General features: G+C 31.9%; 3 protein-coding genes across 4 annotated transcripts; 1 reads left to right on the top strand and 2 right to left on the bottom strand.

Annotated features, from left to right (window-relative positions):
• Positions 1–1,798: 1,798 nt before the first annotated feature.
• Positions 1,799–8,211, top strand: LOC114410066 (lipase-like PAD4). Its single transcript, XM_028373820.1, has 4 exons — positions 1,799–1,911; positions 2,167–2,500; positions 6,130–6,855; positions 7,267–8,211. Exons 1-4 carry the CDS (start codon positions 1,889–1,891, stop codon positions 8,083–8,085), a joined length of 1,902 nt encoding a protein of 633 aa, XP_028229621.1. The 5' UTR covers positions 1,799–1,888; the 3' UTR covers positions 8,086–8,211.
• Positions 8,212–8,272: 61 nt separating this feature from the next.
• On the bottom strand, positions 8,273–11,936 carry LOC114410067 (amino-acid permease BAT1 homolog). Of its 2 annotated transcripts, XM_028373822.1 has the most exons (8): positions 11,811–11,936; positions 11,557–11,676; positions 11,259–11,441; positions 10,700–10,819; positions 10,422–10,613; positions 9,440–9,745; positions 9,105–9,287; positions 8,273–8,877 (listed from the first exon to the last, which is right to left on the bottom strand). In XM_028373822.1, the coding sequence occupies exons 2-8, from the start codon at positions 11,617–11,619 to the stop codon at positions 8,386–8,388; spliced, it is 1,539 nt and encodes a 512-aa protein (XP_028229623.1). In that variant the 5' UTR covers positions 11,620–11,676; positions 11,811–11,936; the 3' UTR covers positions 8,273–8,385. The 2 variants fall into 2 exon arrangements, with proteins under 2 accessions (XP_028229623.1, XP_028229622.1); XM_028373821.1 differs by lacking the exon at positions 11,811–11,936 and having other exon boundaries at positions 11,557–11,793.
• A 2,529-nt stretch (positions 11,937–14,465) lies between these two features.
• On the bottom strand, positions 14,466–17,314 carry LOC114410068 (psbP domain-containing protein 2, chloroplastic-like). The gene is made up of 3 exons (XM_028373823.1): positions 16,831–17,314; positions 15,651–15,806; positions 14,466–15,156 (listed from the first exon to the last, which is right to left on the bottom strand). The coding sequence occupies exons 1-3, from the start codon at positions 17,143–17,145 to the stop codon at positions 14,902–14,904; spliced, it is 726 nt and encodes a 241-aa protein (XP_028229624.1). The 5' UTR covers positions 17,146–17,314; the 3' UTR covers positions 14,466–14,901.
• Between the last annotated feature and the right edge of the window lie 2,024 nt (positions 17,315–19,338).

A 19,338-nucleotide genomic window follows, 5' to 3' on the forward strand; every position in this document is an offset into this window, starting at 1 on the left:
GCTCTTAAAATTGTCAGGTGTTGGATTTTTAAAGTTAATTTTGTATATTTAATTCAGATTAATATATTAAAATTATTTTTTATAATTTTAAAATGAATGAAAAACTATTTATCTAAAGTGAATAAAGAGTATAGTTTTTATAATTAATTAATTTTTTATTAAGATTTAATGTTTTTTTTATATTTTATTACATATATTTATACATTTTAGTATAATTCTAATTATTAACTTTTAATTAATAATTATAATTTAATTATTTATCTATTAAAGTAATAAATAATATGACATGTACGTCATAATCAAAATGTTATTATAATTTCAATTTTTCAATTTTCATAATCTTATGTATAATTTGATAATTATAGTATTTATTTATAATTTTTATTAAACAATTATAATCAAAATTTTATTTAAAAAAATACTATACGTATGTTGCAAAACAAATAAAATAAAAATGACAAAAAAGTTTGTGAAAAAAAGTATGACATGTACTATGTGTGTTATATATGGAATTTTAGCTTCATGAGAACGAAAGCACTAAACATTAAATATAATAGTAATTACATTAACGTTAAAATTTAAAACAAGATAATTGTTAAAATTCTATTTTGAACGTTGAATATAGGGTTCATTTTTCCCTTGGCTCAATTAGCCAAACCAATAAATTGTTAGTGGTTAATTTTATCTTGCAGGATTTTTATGAGATACTAAAGTGATTATTTGCTCCTATAAAGTAATATAAAAATTTTGGACAAAATTGTAAAATTGGTCCCCACTTTATCTCTAATTACAGATTTGGTCCTCCTATAATTTAATTCACAAATTTGGTCCCTCAATTTTATAAATTTATGCAAAATTGGTCCTCGAAGCCTAATTTGGACGTTGACCGTTAACCTCAGACGTTGACTGCCACGTGTTAATGCCACGTGTCAACGCCTAAGTGATTCCCCGTAAAGACTTCATTTTTTGTAGGTAAAATTACACTTTTGATCCCTTAGTTTTACTCAAATTACGATTTTGGTCCCCCTATAATTTAATTCGCACATTTGGTCCCCCAGTTTTATAAATCTCTTTATAAATTGTTCTTGCAAAATTGGTCTTTTGAATGGTTTAGCCACTAATACTAGAGACATGATAAGTCTTGATAAATCTCGCACTTCTTTTTCATCGCAAGTTTTTCACTCACTTGGAACCCAGAGAAAAATCACTCTTGGTCTCTTTCCCACTTCCGGGGTTGTTCAACTTGGAAAAGTGGCGCATGAATTTCAACCTGGGTCTGAAATTTTCAGATCTCTTACTTTAACAGTAATAACTCCCTCTTTTTTTTTTATTTTTTTGCTTCCCCATGCAATATGATGTGTATACGACTGCTTGAGTAGCCTATGTATGACAATGATATTTTTGTTTGAAATTTGAAATACAACTTATCCAGTAATGAAACTTGACTGAATTTATAAAGGGATTTAGAAAACTGAGGGACCAAATGTGTGAATTAAATTATAAGGTGACCAAAATCGAAATTATAGTAAAACTAGGGGACCAAAAGTATAATTTTACCTAAAAAAATGAAGTCTTTACACTCAGACGTTGACACGTGGTAGTCAACGTCTGAGGTTAACCGTCAACGTTCAAATCAGACTTCCAGGATCAATTTTGTAGGGATTTATAAAATTGGGAGACCAAATTTGTAAATTAAATTATAGAGGGACTAAATCCGAAATTAGAAATAAACTAGGGTACCAAAAATAGAATTTTGACAAAATTTTGTATAAAAAGAGTATCACTCATTCAAAAGCTTATTATCCCATGAGTTCTCTATTCTTTTAAACCTTAGTCTCCCACGGAAGACTTCAACAGAAGAAAAAGGAAGAATTAATATCACTCTTCCATGGTTGCCGACGAAGCTTCACCGTAAGTTCTCACTCTCATCACTCATCAATCATACTCAACTTTTTTAATTCGTGGGAGTTCACCTCCCACTTATACTCCGATATATTCATTCGAGTAATAATTTTCCACCCAATTCAAATCACCGAAAGAAAAAAAAAGAAAACAACTCTAGACTCCAAAATCAACAATAACTTAAGACTTTCGAAGAATAAACAAAGTCACGCTAATTAATCAGGCTTATATATGTCGTTAATAATTTTGAATGATACGTGCCAGATTCGAGACCAGCGATATGCTGGCAACGCTCCTGGCGTCGACGCCGCTGTTGTCAGAGTCATGGCGGCTGTGCACCACCGTGGCCGCCACCGCGCCGAGGAGTTTCATGACTGAGCAGCACGGTGGCGGCGGTGTGGTGTACGTCGCTTTCCCCGGCGTAGAAATGGCGGCGGGATCGGACTCTATCTGCAGAAACTTGGTGGCGTTGGAAAGCATCGGCGACGTGCCACTGTTCTCGGCGCGGCGTCGCAACAAGGAAGGCGATGAACCTGTGATGGTGCATGCTGGGATGCTGAATCTCTTGTCCACCTTTTTCGAACCATTTCAAAAACAGGTTTGTTAATTCCTAACTCTTCCTTACAAGTGTGTGTAGAAGATTTTGTTTGGAGAAACAATTTTTTTTTTATTTTTGTAAATTTTACACCTCCAAAGAAATTAGTATAAATTTCCAAATAGAAAGAAGTATATTCTTATTTTTTGTTAATGTCTTTGGCATCGTGTTGTCTCTGATCTATTTGCGAAGCTTGTTCTTGTGTGTATGTTTTGTGTTTTGATAAACCAATAACACGTACTGTATGTAACATGTGCGAATTTATATCATGTTAAAAGAATCCCTAAGAAGTTAAACTAAATAATACAGTAACATATAGAAAATTAAAGCACGATTTTATTCGTATAATCAGTATCATAAACAGAAATGAATACAATCAAAAGGCCAAAAGAGTATGTTTCGATAACTGTTATGCATAGAAGGTATTTTTGAAAAAGAATACTTTTGTATTTTTTTTTTAAACCTACCTTTGGAACTCATTAAAAGTGCAAAAGTTATCCAAAGGTATATAAGGTAGCTCAAACGAAAAATTGTAAGTTTTAAATTTTACACAGACATTTAGTCATTGTTGTTAACACAAAAAAACACTTTCTGAGAATATAAATCTACTATATATAAAAAAATTTGTCAGCAATGAAGTGCTACAAAAAGTTATATAAAGAGTAAAACTTCAAGTTTTTTTCTGTATAAAAACTAAAATTTAAAAGAGGCAATTATATACACTAAATAAATAGTAGAACCTAATTGAAATATTGCATAACATTCAATGCATCATTAAGTAATATTTTTTCCTGCAATGATAATAAAATTTAATATTGATTCACTATCACTATAAATTAGTTTTATATTATCAATCAATAAAAGTCAACAAAAATTTACTTACCATGCAAAGTCTATTTCTCATAATATTCATGTACTCAATATCTTTTTATCTTTTTTTATGCCTTTTTTTATTTTGTTTCAAAGTTATCACATCATTTTGTTACTTTTTCTTTCTTTTGGTCTCTTTTCTGTGATTTTCTGGTTCATCCTTCTTCCTTTCTTATGATAAACAAATAGTGATCACTGGGTTTTTCTTTTGAATAATTATATTTATACACTTTATTTTTCTAGTATTGTATCACTTATTATATTTACCATTTTAATTTATTTGTCATCTCTTGTTCTTTCTCATGCTTGCACTCCAAGATGGGGGCGTATACCAACATTTTCCTGATTTTTGTGGGAGAGGGTTCTGTGCGTGGTTGTTCACGTAAAAAAATAAATTAAAATAGCACTCTATATATATTGACGGCTTACGTGACGAGATTGGTGGGGGTCGTGTCACTCTTCAATTTTCAGAACTATACTATACCGAGTTTATTAATAGAATAAGAAGTCAATCTTAAAGAGAACAATCAAATTGAAGTTTAAAATTCAAGATTAAAGTTGAAAAGAAAAGGAGTTTTCTCTCAAAAAAAGAAAAGGAGTTATTATTGTACAATAATTTCTCTTTATTTTCTATCACATTATTTATCATATTTTACTTTTTCTGTCTCCCTTTTCATTCTACTTATACACTCTAAAAAGTATCCATTCACATTTTTCAAAAGAAAAGCCAAAAGCTAAGATTGACATGATAAATATTACACTATTAATCATCATTCTTCCCATCGCTTTCACACAAATTTCCCCGGTACAATATCTCCCTTTTTTTGTGTGGTAGTTAAGCCGTGGTGAAAGTGAGACTGACTAAGCAAGAATAATGCAAAGAAAAATATATGGAACATGATAGAAAAATTTAAAGAAATTTCCACTATCCATTGTTTATTCAATTTATTTTGAAGAACCTTAATTTTTTTTTTTGTTATTTATCACAATTAATAGGAGATAGAGTTAAAAGACACTAGTATACTACTATCGTAAAACTACTTTAGTAACTATGTCACCATTCATCAAACTAACTAGTTACACTAGTTTTTGCTATTTTGCAACATTCATTTTACAATATATTTTAGATTTTACAAGATGGGTGGATGATCCGCAACTCCAAACTCAATTAAACGTCCTAGGTAATTAATCAATGCGACTAATCGTCCGTTTGTTATCATCATTTAGTTTGGAATCAATCAAGTTTATGAAGAAGAAGAAAAAGAAGAAAGACTTGGACTTGAGTCTTCTTCAGCTTGAAAATGTTTACCTCTTGTGTCGGATAGTATCATGGATTGGTCGCGTCAGTCGTTGTTTTATTTGAGAAAATTTCTTGAATTTCTTTGTCCTTTTATTTAACTCTAAATATAAAGTAGGGTACAAAAAGCAAAGAAGATTTTTGCCGTGTGAAGTGCTCTCGGGCTAATTAAAGGCCATAAGCTCGTGCCAAACATGGGTCCCCTTAAAAAGCTCTCAGTGTCATTTTTGGCTATATTTACCAACCAAGCCATTAATGAGATAGTCTCCAATAATAATATTCCAATTTTGAAGCAATTATTTGCCTCCGCCATCAAGTAGATAATGCTATTGACGAAAGATTCCAAGTGGGATAGATTTTCAGAGTCAATGAAGAAATTATACACCATCCATTATTCTTATTTAATATCTTCATCATCATTATATAATGTGTGTATATTAATAGGAACAAATCACTACCATTGACTTGGGAAAACCGGAAACAAATCATTTATATTAATTTATCATCTGGTATACCGTTTTTTTTATAATTTTGAATAGAGTGTTTAAATCATTAATTGAATAAAGAACGTTAATCAGAGTTTTTTTTTTTTGCAACATACATCAATATTTTGTAATGCTCTTTTAACAATTTAGAATTCAAATACATGCACATGTAATTATATTAAAATAAAAAATGAATAATTATTCTACTGTGTACTTAAAATAATAAGTGTTGAATAGAGAAATTAACATCATTGGTGAATTGGAAAAATATTTAATGCTAAAACTAATATTTTTTTTATACTACTAAAAAACTTATCGAAGATTATTGATGTCTCAAATAAAGTGTCTTAATTATCAATTAAATAAAACGCTTAACAAAATTGATTATGTTACTTTAAAAATTAATTTTACATATATCCTAGAAATTTATTATAAAAGTTGAATAAAATATTATAAATTATTTTATTATATATTTGTTCGACTTTTATAATAAAAATCTTACAAGTCATATTCACCCTGATTTTAATTGGCTAGTAGTATAAGAAAAAACTGTGGAGCATACACAATTTAGCCTCATGGAAAAAATATAGTAATAGTAATATTGTAAGAGATGCAGTTCGGATCGGTTTACTTCATAATTTTTTAAAATAAGATTTAAAAATTAATCCAGACCGAATAAAAAAATTCAGTTGTTTTCAATTTTTTACTTACAGATTCTTTCCTTAACGAGTTTAATGGATTGAATTAGATTTTAGCACCCCTATCCTATAACTGGAAGAAAAGTATTTCATTTTCACAATTCCGGCGGCTTCTTCAGTTCAGTTTAAGACCATATAAAATCTAAATCATTTTATTCATCAATTTAATAATCCATATTACAACCTTGAAACAGTGTTTTTTTTTTTTTTGTTATTGTTCCTTACATATGTTTTCCTAGAATCTTAATATTATTCCTAACTAACTATAGTATTACCATGCAGATGTTGGCACTCATGGGAAATTCCAAGACCAAATCAATTGTCCTAACTGGCCACTCCATTGGAGGAGCCACAGCCTCTCTATGTGCTCTTTGGCTACTATCTTACCTCCACCAGACATATTCCTCTATTTCTGTGTCAGTCTTGTGCATCACATTCGGTTCCCCCATGCTAGGGAATGGCTCTTTCTCACGTGCCATTCTCAGAGAAAGATGGGGTGGTAACTTCTGTCACGTGGTCTCAAAGCATGACATAATGCCAAGGCTTCTCTTTGCTCCCATAACACCTTACACTGCTCAAATAAACTTCCTGCTTCAGTTTTGGCAACTGTCCATGACTGCTCCAGGCTTTGGGAAGCTTGCAGTTCCAATTTCTGACCAACAGAAAGAGCTGTTCAACTTTGTGATGAGTCACTTGGATGCAGCCACACAAGATGAAGAAGGGTCTGCACCTGTTTTGTTTCACCCATTTGGGAGCTACCTTTTTGTTTCATCAGATGGAGCAGTGTGTGTGGATTGTGCAACTTCTGTTATAAAGATGTTGCATTTGATGTTTGCATCAGTTTCCCCAGCTTGTAGTATTGAGGACCATCTAAAGTATGGAGACTATGTTAAGAATTTGTCATTACAATTCTTGAACCAGAACAATTCCGTGCAGGGGAATATTCCTGATTCAAGCTATGAAGCAGGACTTGAATTGTCGGTTCAATCTTCAGGTTTGGGTAACCAGGTAAATGCACTATCTTGTCACTTCACTATGGAGAAATTATTGCGTGATCTTAAACTATCATGGATCCCGCTAATCTCTACGTGATACATAGTCGAGTTTTATATTCTTTCTCATAAATTGAAAAACTTGACTATATATGTCACGTGAAGATTGGCTGAGACCATAGACACGTGGTGGTCTAGGACTTACGTCTTACAATGATTTCTCAGCCACTATGTGATATTTCTTCCACTCTTATCTTTTTCACGCAAACACCAAAATGCCAATTTATTGAACATGGATTGAGAATGTGGAATGAGTAACTTTGTCTTCTCACTAACAGTAATATTATTATTAGCTACACATGATTCATAATTTCCACTGGAAGTAGACATTTTACTAAACAAATTACTTTCATTCTACTATATATAGGAATCGGCAATCGAACCTGCCAAGGAGTGCCTTAAGATGACAAGGAGGATGGGTCCTTCACCAACCAAGAATGCTGCTAACTTATCAATTACATTATCAAAGTTTGTGCCTTATAGGACCGAAATAGAATGGTACAAAGCTTGGTGTCACCAGCAAGTTGATCAAATGGGATACTACGACTTATTCAAGAGGAGAAGGAGCACTTCAAAAATGGCTATGAAAGTCAACATGAATCGTCACAAACTTGCCAGATTTTGGAACAATGTGATTGAAATGTGGGAGAGAAATGAGCTGCCTCATGATGTGGCGGTGCGGGCTAAATGGGTCAATGCTTCACATTTCTACAAACTATTGGTTGAGCCACTAGATATTGCGGAATATTATGGGAAGGGGATGCACACAACCAAGGGGCATTACATACAGCATGGCAGAGAGAAGAGGTATGAGATTTTTGATAGGTGGTGGAAGGATGCAATGGGCAACACCGAAGAAAATAATGAGAGGAGGAGCAAGTTTGCAAGTTTGACCCAAGATTCATGCTTTTGGGCAAGGGTGGAGGAAGCAAGGGACTGGCTGAATAGTGTTAGAAGTGAGAGTGACACAACAAAGTTGGCTGTGCTGTGGGATAACATTGAGAAATTTGAGAAGTATGCTATGGAACTTATTGATAATAAGGAGGTGTCTGAAGATGTTCTTGCTAAGAACTCAAGTTACAGTATATGGATGGAAGATTTAAGAGGACTGAGGGAACTCAAAGCAAAGGTGAAGACGTTTTCACACCACTTTAACCCGTTTCTGGATGGAGAAGTAATTCCTTAGTAATTTTAAATGAAATCAATAAATAAGCTTGACTCTGTAATCTGTAATATGCCTATGAACTACTTGTTTGCAAAATAACTAGTGTGCTTATGGCTTGATCTAATCAGTATTTTACTTAAATGCTTACAAGAAGTGTGACAAAAACAAATCAGTTATCCTTCTTACCTTTTTTAATTGAATGATGGCATGGAGATTCCAACAATATTGTTCACCATAGAATAGAACATTGAAGTCAGATCAACACAGGAAAAAAAGATAAATGATATTCCACCAATTATTCCTTCTTTAAACTTATAAAAGTTAGACTTTGCCATTTTGAATATCAATATTCCTAACTGGCCCTGTGAACCATTTTCTAGCATCTAAAAGCCACCAAAGCATTATTAGACCCAAACCTACCCCCAAAGCAACTGGTGCATAATTGAAAGTATCCCAAGTAATTGGGTACAGAGTTGGCAAAAGGAATACAGAACATGTGTAACAAATCCATAGGAATGCCACCAGACAGACTGGTCTTCTTGCTTTGCCTAAATAAAATGGCCCGGGCTTGAAGTTCTTCTCAGACATCACAAGCCTTGCAAAGATAGGAACTGCATAACCACCAACCCATCCAATAGTACATATTGAAGTTATTGCAGTGAAGACTACATTGACCTTCAAAATTGGGAGACCAAGAAGAATGCAGATTGCAGCACAGAGCCACACTGCATTTGAAGGAACCTTGTACTTTGGGTGCAGTTGCCGCCATAAGTGTGAAAAAGGAACTCCCTTGTCTCTAGACAAAGCATAAACCTGAAAATTGTTTGCGATACACCATAGCGTAAGGAGTCATTATTCTCCTAATATCTTTTCGGTTCAGACACAAGCATACAGAACCCCATTACTTTTCAAGCCTTTAGTAACATGTAATCAAAGCTAAATGTTGGATAATCTACTATTTCCTTTTCATAAAAGATATACACCACTTTGCCGAACCTAATGACCAAAAAGAGCAAAAATAAAAAAGATTCTGTGCTTACCACTCTGGCAGCACTTGTAGTAATTGAAAGCCCACCAAAAAAGAATGAACCCCAAATGACAAATAGTAGAATGATTGCTCCAGCAGAATTGTGATATCTCCCATGGAATGCATCATAGAGTATTTGTGCTGGAACAAATGCTCCAGCAGTCTCATTGTTTGGATCATAAAGGTAACCAAAATCCTGCATCAGAGTTGAGAAGTGGTGTTACTAACTTACTATCATCCATTGGATCATAAAATCATTTTCCTTGGGAACAAAAACCAAAAGAGGTGCTTATTGCTTGGTTATATCTTCAAGATTTTTATTAGTAACTTAGATTTACATATGTTTACCTGAATGCTGAATGTAAGTGCCAAGATGTAAGCCCATCCAAATACTGTAATGATCCCAATACTACCTAGTATTGCAATAGGCCCGTTCTTGTCTGCACCTTTGGTTTCTTCAGTTAAATGTGCTGCAGCATCATAGCCATAGAGAGAATACTGGCTGACAAGAAATGATAGAATGACTGCATATGGTTTGCTTGATACTCCTGTTGATTCAGGGGCCAATTCTAAGTGTGTGAATACAAATGAAGCAGATTTTGTAGTCAGTGCTACCAGAGGTAACATTATGACTATCACAATTCCACCAATAACCTGACACAGAATAAATTAATGTGTTACTTCCTAATCACCCAAAAACCTTAAAAATTGTTGAGCATATCATGAAATTTTCAGGATATTATTTACAGAAATTTACACTTATTAGTTATACCATATGCAGATCTATGAGTGTTTGTGTTTAATCAAAATAAACTAATACAACTTTCTCTCTCACTTCTAAGGGTGTCCACGAATTGGCTTGATTCAGTTTTAGGAAATAAAAAAATTTAAACTAAGCCAATGGATTGAATTAGTTTGTTTTTGTTTTGCAATTTTCTTCTTCTTTTGTACCAAATCCATACCAGACAAACCTGATCAAGAACATTTTGGTTTGGTTTGATTCATTCAGTTTGATTTTATTTTTATTTTAAAAATTATAGAGGGGTTTGAGTTAAATTCTTTGTGATTACCTTTTCCTTTTTCCAAAACATCATCATATAGTGCATATAAATAAAAAAAAATATGAAAATTGTTAACCATTGCCCTAAGAGAAATGAATAAGAAATCGAAAGTAGATAATTTTTTTAAGAAAGTGCAACATTTTTTTGGGTTATTGAGTGAATCAAAACCAATTAACACCCCTTACTCACTTCTGTTCTTTTACTAACAGAATAAGACAGCTTAGGCCATCCTATGGCAGTTAAAAGTGTATACAAGGAAGTAATAGTACCTGCCACCATATTGAAACTATATCGATCAAAGCAATCACTTCCAATGCAAATGTGTTTAGTGCTGCCCATATAACAGTGAGGCCAATATACATACATAAGAATAGCCATTTTGGAGCGAAGTATCCTCCACCTTTATTTGTGCCAGTTGAGAGTAGGATTATACTCTGCAACGTTTGTGAACCTGCATATGCCTTTTCCAACCATGAAAAGCATGGGTTATACCATGTAAACATTCTCTGAAAATATTGACTAGAAAATAGAAGTTTCACCATATTACCTGAGTCCCTATCCCAGCTATAAGCCCTATGGTCTCAAGCCAAGCACAGCACCATGAAGAAAATGGTCCCCATTTTGGACCAGCTAAATGGGCAGCCCAAAAGTACAGAGAACCAGTCGTCTGTTAGATTGAATTGGAAGTCAAAGTTAGTTCTGCATAATCAAGTACTTTTATGATGTCCATTTTCCTCTATGCAAAATGTTTTTTCCCCTTCACAGATATCCTATTTCAAAGTCAGTCCTATAAAAAACATTGTTGGACACTAAATTATAGACACCTTTTCCAGTTAAGCTTTGAACCTTGGTTCGCCATATTACAACAAACTAACCCCTTCTACTAGACCCAACTCCCATTGGTCAAAACGGCTATTAATGACTCTATATTTTATAATTAAAAACGCATATTTTCTTTTTTCAAGATTGAAACAAATTCAGAATAGCACAACAATTCAGAATATCTTTAACAATAAAAATGTTACGACATTCTATAATTAACAAAGCCTGGAAGTGCTGCCACTACAAACAAGTTGTACAAATCAATTTTGTGAGAAGAGACAAACCGGGAAGGATGAGCATATCTCAGCCATTGCAATCCCAACAAACCAAGTGAAGAAAGAAACCACTATCCACCCCCAAACAAGAGTTGCAGGGCCTGCATATTGAAGACTAGAACCATAGAGAGGTGTAATTCCAGTGAAAAGGGTCATTGTGGAAAATGATATTGCCAGAGTCTTAAACAAAGTCTGCACCATAAATCGAAAAGCTAAACAGATTTAACTAAAGAAAACTAGGATCAAGAATCAGCTCCATCAAACACAAGATGGCAAAAATATATAAAAAAAATAAAATAAAAAATACCATTTCTCTTCTCAGTTCTTGCTTGTAACCAAGCTCATTGAGCCTCTTCTCTGCTGAATCCATAGTTGTGTTTCCTGTCACTAGCGCAAAGCTGCTTTCACTCCCCAAAGAACCAGGCTTCTGTTGAGGAGTTCCCAACGTAATATGAAAAATAAGAAAAAAGAAAAAGAAAAAACCTTACTTCAGAGTTCAGAAACCTCATAAATATAACCAACAAAGATTGCAAGCAATGTATAATATTGGACTAGTCCCACTAATATTTCAGTTGAAAGATTCAATCTTCATAGTTGCAATATTTGAATGGTCTTTCGTGGCAAGTAACAAGGACAAGCAATATGTTTCGTGCTTCTTTTTCAACTCATGCGTCAGTGTTTTCTCTCACACTATGAAAGAGAAAACGGATTCAAACCTTCAATTTTTTTATTTTTTTTGCGTTGCTTTCTCTTGCAACTTGAAAAGTAAATGCATGTGTAGAGTTTCTTATAATAAGCCAACGTAGTAATTGGTTAGTTTCAAATAAAGAATTGTGTGTCATTTGTCGCTTTGTGTATTATATTAATGATACAATGATGAATAGGATTGATTTATTGCATCTATGTTTGAAATATATTAATTGATGGATGTGATTTCCATTGTTGGACTTTGCCTTCGTTGACCATTTCAGAGGGAAGTGGACACAAAAAGATACAGATGGAATTTAATTAAAAAAAAGTGTTGAACTCTAGGGAGGATCAAGAACATATCCATTCGTCATGTTCTCATGTTCCCTATTAGTACTAGTACAGGTTGCTTTTATATCACGTATTCTTCTGAGAAAAATATTATCCAGCATAACAACTCTATTAAATATAGTTTTTATTGTTAGGTGAAATTTATAGAAAATCATATATGTAAGTCATACTACTTCTTTTAGTGATTTTGTAATTTTTAATAAAATTTAATTTATAAAAAAAATGCCTCATGAAAAGTATGTTATGTATTGATAAAAACGAGTAAAGTATCAAATTAGTCCCTCACTTTTGGAGGCGTTGTCAATTTGGTCTCTGAGATTTAAAAAATGTCAAAATGATCCTCCATTTTACATTTCGTTTGTCAAATTAGTTCCTACCGTTAGTAGTCTCCTAACACCATTAGTAAATGTGTGATGTGACACGTTAAGTGTCACCCGCACACGTGAAACTTGTCAGGTAAGGAGGAACTAAATTGACATTATAGGGACTAAAATGACATAATTTAGGTGATCATCTTTTTCCCCAAAATGTTAAAACTCTAACGGCTACTTTAACATGAAACACTACTACAATGGATAACAAATTATAATATCATATTCTCTACTTATGATTACATGATAAAATTAAAAATACCACCACTACAAACCCTACAACTACACAATATGTTAACATCCTAACTTCTCTTTCCAGAATCTTCAGTCTCAACCTTAGATCAAAGTCTGGTATTGGTTTTATTCTACCTATTTCAATTGCACCAACATCAATGTCTTCATCAACCCACGAAAAGAAATTACATCAATCTGCATCTTGGTACACAACATAAAATACCCATGTTCAATCTTGCATAGAAATTAGAATACAAAAAACACCATTAACATTATTTACTTGTGGTAATGAACAAGCATAAAACAGTTTCTCATTATTTCTTGTCGTCCTTGCTGTTCGAATGGTAACTCTTCTACGATAATAGCAAAAACGGTTTGACGTGATATTCCCCCTTGTGCTTGAATTAGCAGATATGGTAGACCACAAAATAATAGAAGAAGAACTACAAAGATGGAGAAAGATGAATAGGAGAAGAATAAGAATTGGATGAGAGTATGAGTGGGAGAAAAAATGGAATGAAAACGTGAATGTTAAAGTAGCCGTTAGGGTTTTAATATTTTGGGAAAAAAGATGATCACCTAAATTATGTCATTTTAGTCCCTTTAATGTCAATTTAGTCTCTCCTTACGTGACAAATACAAGTAACTAATGTGAAAGTTTCACGTGTGCGTCCAAGTGGTACTTACGTGCCACATCACATATTTACTAACGGTGCTAGGAGACTACTAACGACAGGGACTAACGTGACAAACAAAATGTAAAGTCAATGATCATTTTGATATTTTTTAAATCTCAAAGACCAAATTGATAACACCTCCAAAAGTGAAGAACTAATTTAGTACTTTACTCCCGTAAAAACACTCCACTCAACTACGTGTGTTGGGTTGCAAAACATGCATACAAGATTATGACACAATTCAGTTGGATGTAAGGAGAAATACTTTAATCTCAAATAAATGACAAATAATTCGTTGACTTAATTCCTCTCAGTCTAATTTTAAAAGCAAACCTTCGGCCTGAAAATTTGGTTAGTTTGTGTCAGAAATCAGATTCCATATACCCGAAGCAGTAGATTTCTTCTATAAAATGTTGTGCCATTTTTATTTTTTTACATTAGAGAAAAGTAGATTATTAACAACATGATTTCTCAAGGGGCTATCGTGATGTTTATATCTACATCTAAGAAAAAGTAGAAGCAGCTTGTAGAACCTACAAACTTCTGGTCAAAGGAAGCCTTTAAACCAACCATCATGATACATATACAAGAAGTGATCATCAAAATCTGTCACGAGAAAGGACAAGATTAACTTGAAACGCATAACTATCTATTGACTAGAAATTTAGTACTCGTGAGTCATGATGAATTCCTGGGCAATCCAAAATTCCGACTATAATAGCAGGACTTAACAATATATTGACCAAGAATGTTACTGTGTTAGTATCCATAAATTTGAAATTCACTGCATAACTATATACTTTATTTTTCTCAGATAACCATTGAAGAAAATGGAAGCATGGAAGGGGGGCTCAACCACTATATATATTGAGTGTTATTGTGCTAGCGCAGAAATAAGACTTCAAAGAGATAACTATATGCACAGCAAAAACAATTGCAAGTATTGTCAGTTTGTCACATATGAGCATTCACCTAGGAAATAATTAATTTGGAAAATCACCACCCGAATACGTAAATGGCAGTTCATCTACCCCAAGAAAAATAAAAATAAAAAACTAATAGATCACCTGTCTATAAATATACACTAGTACACAAGCATTCTTCTGTTTTTCCCTTTTAACTAAATATCATGTTGAAGTATTATGCCGGTTACAAGTACGGTGGTAACACTAGCATTAGTGTAATATTCACTTCAAATTTTCAGTCAGCTTGACAATGGTGACTTTCAATGTAAGGATTTGAACATAAGTCATTATCCATAACTTAGGAATCAAATCAAAACTCAAGAAAGAATAAAAAAATCAGAAGAACCGGATTTTTTTATACCACAGTTTAAGCTGCTGCATCAAAGGAATGAAGAACTTGTTCTAAAATCATTCTCTTATTTGGGTCAAGAGGAATCTCTAGTTTATCAGAGTGAACAATATTTAGAAGATAGAGCTTCTTTGAGGCTACAAAAGCTGCAGAAAATATCCTCTTCATCCCTCCCCGGGTACTATCAACCTTGTATTCAAATTCATAAATCTGTAACCCTCCCTCCCCTGATCTTTCTGCTACTGTAATCAACTCGACCTCCTTTGTACTTTCCTGAATGTCAAGGCAATAACTAATAGAAGTTAATACATAATACAATCACATAGATATTTGATATCTATCCACTAATTCTAAGAACACAGCCATGTATTACTATGAGCAATCAAGGTACATGTTGGGATTTGAAGTACTATATGAATATGAAAATATGAAATGCTCGACTTCTCACAAATATGAATTTAACTCATTAAGCTCTATGTTAAATGCTCTCTGAATATGGAATGGTCATTTTTTGTCATAAAAGTAACAGAAATGTTCGCTTAAAGTCAGCACATAACTCCAGCTTTGCTTATCTCTTTGTATCTATACAGTATACACTATGCATACAGCATTGTTAACTTTGAAATTGTTTTAAAAATGCAACAAAGGATCTAACAAATGCTAACGAGAATTTTAGCTCCTTTTTCCATCATTTGTGGTCCTGGACTTTTTAATGTTGTAGAATTCTTCTAAAAGGTCACAACTCACAACCAAATGCTCAACTTTACCTTACGTCTTTCTGCTTGTAAAAGTTTATCAGCAACGAACTGAGGAGTCCCAAATTCTTCAAGGGTCTTAAGACGAACTGGGTTTACCACAACCCCAATATTGTTACTTCCCATATCTGCCTCTTGAAACAACACAGTTGCCCCTGCTTTATCAACCTGTTAACCACATTAGCAAAGACTTTCTTTTAGGAGAAAAAAATACAATTATTCATGATATGCTAATTTTGTCTTCGGGGTAGTCAGGTAGACACTTTAGTCAAAAATCAAGGGATGCCAGTTTCACGTCATTTTTCCTCACTTTTTCCTTTATTTTCCTCACTGTCTAGTTGATGTTTGTAGTTACATTATTATTGATATTGAAATACTATCTTATATTATTAATTAAATACTATAATATAACAATCAATTCCAACTTGCAACAAGCATCTATTTTGCTAACTCTCTAACTGTGTGAATCACTAGAAATTATCAGGTAATCTTGGACTTCCATATCTCTATGGTCTCTGTTAAATTTATGACTGTAAAACTTTTCTTGTTTACTGTTGTAATGATGTTTAATTGTTCAGCTTGCTTACTTGGGTCACTAAGTAATGTTCCTATTAGTGGGTTTATGTTGGCTTCTATTTTGGGCAAAACTGCACTTGTAAGTTAGTGGTTGCATGTCTTTTGGTGACAGTATGTATGAGTGTCATGATGGGTTGTCATGTATTTGCACTTAAATATGAATGGAAACATTCCAAACAGAATGGTTATGCAGCAAAAACGAAAATGGGCTATCATTACTCTTTATGTTTTAAGGATTTTATGTTCATTGTTGTCTTATTCATCGGTCTCCACCAATTTCTACATGACAAGTATTCAAGTTTTGTAACTTATCATAAAGAATTAATAGCAGCCCGAGTATGTGTTATATAGAGATTAGTAACCATAATAATCCAAAACCACCTAACAATTTCTAGTGAATTACACTCTTGGAAGGCACACTTAAGCAGATAAAGTGACACATATATCCAACTGCTTAGTATATAATAGCCATAAACTATATGGATGAATTATGGATATATTAACCTATTTCTATGTTTACAAGTCATTTTAGTACATCCGAAAATGCATAATCAACATTGCAGAGTGCACAAGTCAATATACTAGTTTGAACCAAAAAGGGAGTAGTTTAGTTTACCTTAGTCCAAGAAGAGGGTGTAAGAAGAGTGAAACCTTCATCGGAATCCGTGTATCTCTGAAGCTCCAATTCTTGAGCCAACAACAATGCATCACGGGCATTTGGCAACAACATACCCTGACCCCACAGAAACGTTGTGAGAAGAATGCTCCTCTTGCTGAAAGAAGGTGCTAAGTGTATGTCTTTGTGGGATTCATGAATGCAAGTGGGTGAAGTTGATCTGGGGAACAAGATTGAGACAAAGGTTCTGGAAGCTTGAGGGTGTTGGTGGAAGAAAGTGCTGCGTAAAAGGGTAGAGCAACTTCTCAAAGCCATTATTATATTTTGCAAATTTTAAGGATTTGGTTTGAGGTTTGTTGGGTTGAATTTCAATGATTCATCCTCATTCATAGGATGAATCGAAGTTAGAAGGTGTTCCTGAATCGTTATCCAGATTCTCTTCTTTTCAATCTCTTCCACTTTCTAAGATTATGTTGTCCAAAAAATTTCAGACTTTATCTATTGGATTTTATTTTATTTTTCCCTTTCATTTTTTCTTATCATCCACTTTTTCTTTCTTTTCCTATCTCTGCATCGTTAATTCGCTGTTTATATGTTGTTTTCTATTTCTTTTTTCACTATTATTATTAATATCCTATATTTAAACCAAAATTTAGTGTTTATGTATATATTTGAAAAAACAATATGTAATAAAATATTCATTTCTTAGTATAAAAATAAAGTAATGTCAAATACTATGACAATGTATTAAATATAAAGAAAAATAAATAAAATTATAATTCTATATTTTTATTACTTATAGAATAGTCTTTATTTTTATATTAATATCTGAAGATTTACTTATTTAAATTTAATCTTTGCCGTTAAGATTTTAATTTTCTTCACTTAAATTTTTTTTTTGTATAATTTATCAATTAACTATTATTTTTATTTTATATAAAAATTATTATGAGTATAATTATTTTACTTATCGCAGTAGTGTTCAAAAACTATTATTTAAATGAGTAATCAATGAATGCATTGGTAAAAGATTTTTACATTACTATTCAAAATTACAAATGGTTAGTGTCCGGAAAGGTTTCTTAATTTTTGTAATAATTATTTTGGAGGTTATATTAATATTGATTTTTAGTTGGCTGATAATTACATCAACAATACACAAATAAATAAAATTACAACATTGGTATTTTAAATTATAATTTTTTAAAATAAATAATACTAGTACTTATATTAACAATACAATAATTTTTTACATTGTTGTGTAATTATAAATTAACATTATTAGTTTTTAAGGGTCACGCATCAAAGACAAAATTTTAATTAATTTTGTGTGAAAACTTGAATAATTGATAATGTATTAAATTCGTTTTGCTAAATTATAACATATATTTATTTAGCCAACACAATTTACTTTAGTGAGTAAGGATCGGAACTCGTACCTGTAAGTTTAAATCGGCTGTGGGAGTGACAATTTTATAGCTAAAAGATTGTAGTATCCCGATCCATATTCAATCCACTTAAACTTTAGCTAAATAATTATTTTTGTTCTCTAATGTCTAATTCGCATAATGAAAATATAAAATTAAAAGGTAAAATTATGATAAATACATTCTGCAGTTAACTGTGGTCGTTATTATGGATAAAATAAGCTGTATATGAAGAGATAAATTTGTCAACACATTATCAACATAGAGATATATTTATTATAATATTTTTTTTACTTTTTGTCACGCTACCAAATGTGTCTCTAAAGATAAAAATATAAAATTTAATCCACAAAAATATAAAAATTACAACAACTATATCCAGACATTAATAATAATTTGTGAGTAATTATTGTTATTATTATTATTATTATGTGTTTATAATTTACTCTTCTTGTTAGTTTATTATTTATGTAATATATTTTTTAAATTGTTTTTTAATATATATATTTTTATTATTTTGATTTTCTTGTCAAACTTTAATTTTGCTGTGAAAAAAAAATAATCTTATATCTTATATTTTTATCAAATTTTTACTAAATTTTTCATTTTTAATCTTTAAAATTATTTGAGATCTCAATTTCAACTTGTACTTTATATTTAGATTGAAAATAATATGTCAAGAGTTTTGAGTAAAAAAAAAATACAATCAACCATGGGACCAAATTTATTTATTTTAAAAAAAGAATTTAATCAACTATTATATATATATATAGAATTCCTTGAATAAATCTCATCTGCTTCGAGAGACAATTAAAAAAATTAATATAAATGTTTATTCTTTACCGTTTAGACTTAGAACGATATCTCTCGTTGATTTAAGGACTATAACAAAATTACATTTCATTCGATATAATGTGATATGATAAGTAATAAAAATTAATAATTATTACACATGAGCTAAATTTTATATTTTTATTTTTCAAATATACATTTGTAAGCCAATTAACAAAATGACTATTTATTATAAATTTTATGAACTAAACTTTATATTTTTATGTTTCAAATATACATTTTTAAGCCG

The sequence above is a fragment of the Glycine soja genome, chromosome 4, assembly GCF_004193775.1.
Source record: "Glycine soja cultivar W05 chromosome 4, ASM419377v2, whole genome shotgun sequence".
Lineage (NCBI taxonomy): Eukaryota > Viridiplantae > Streptophyta > Magnoliopsida > Fabales > Fabaceae > Glycine > Glycine soja.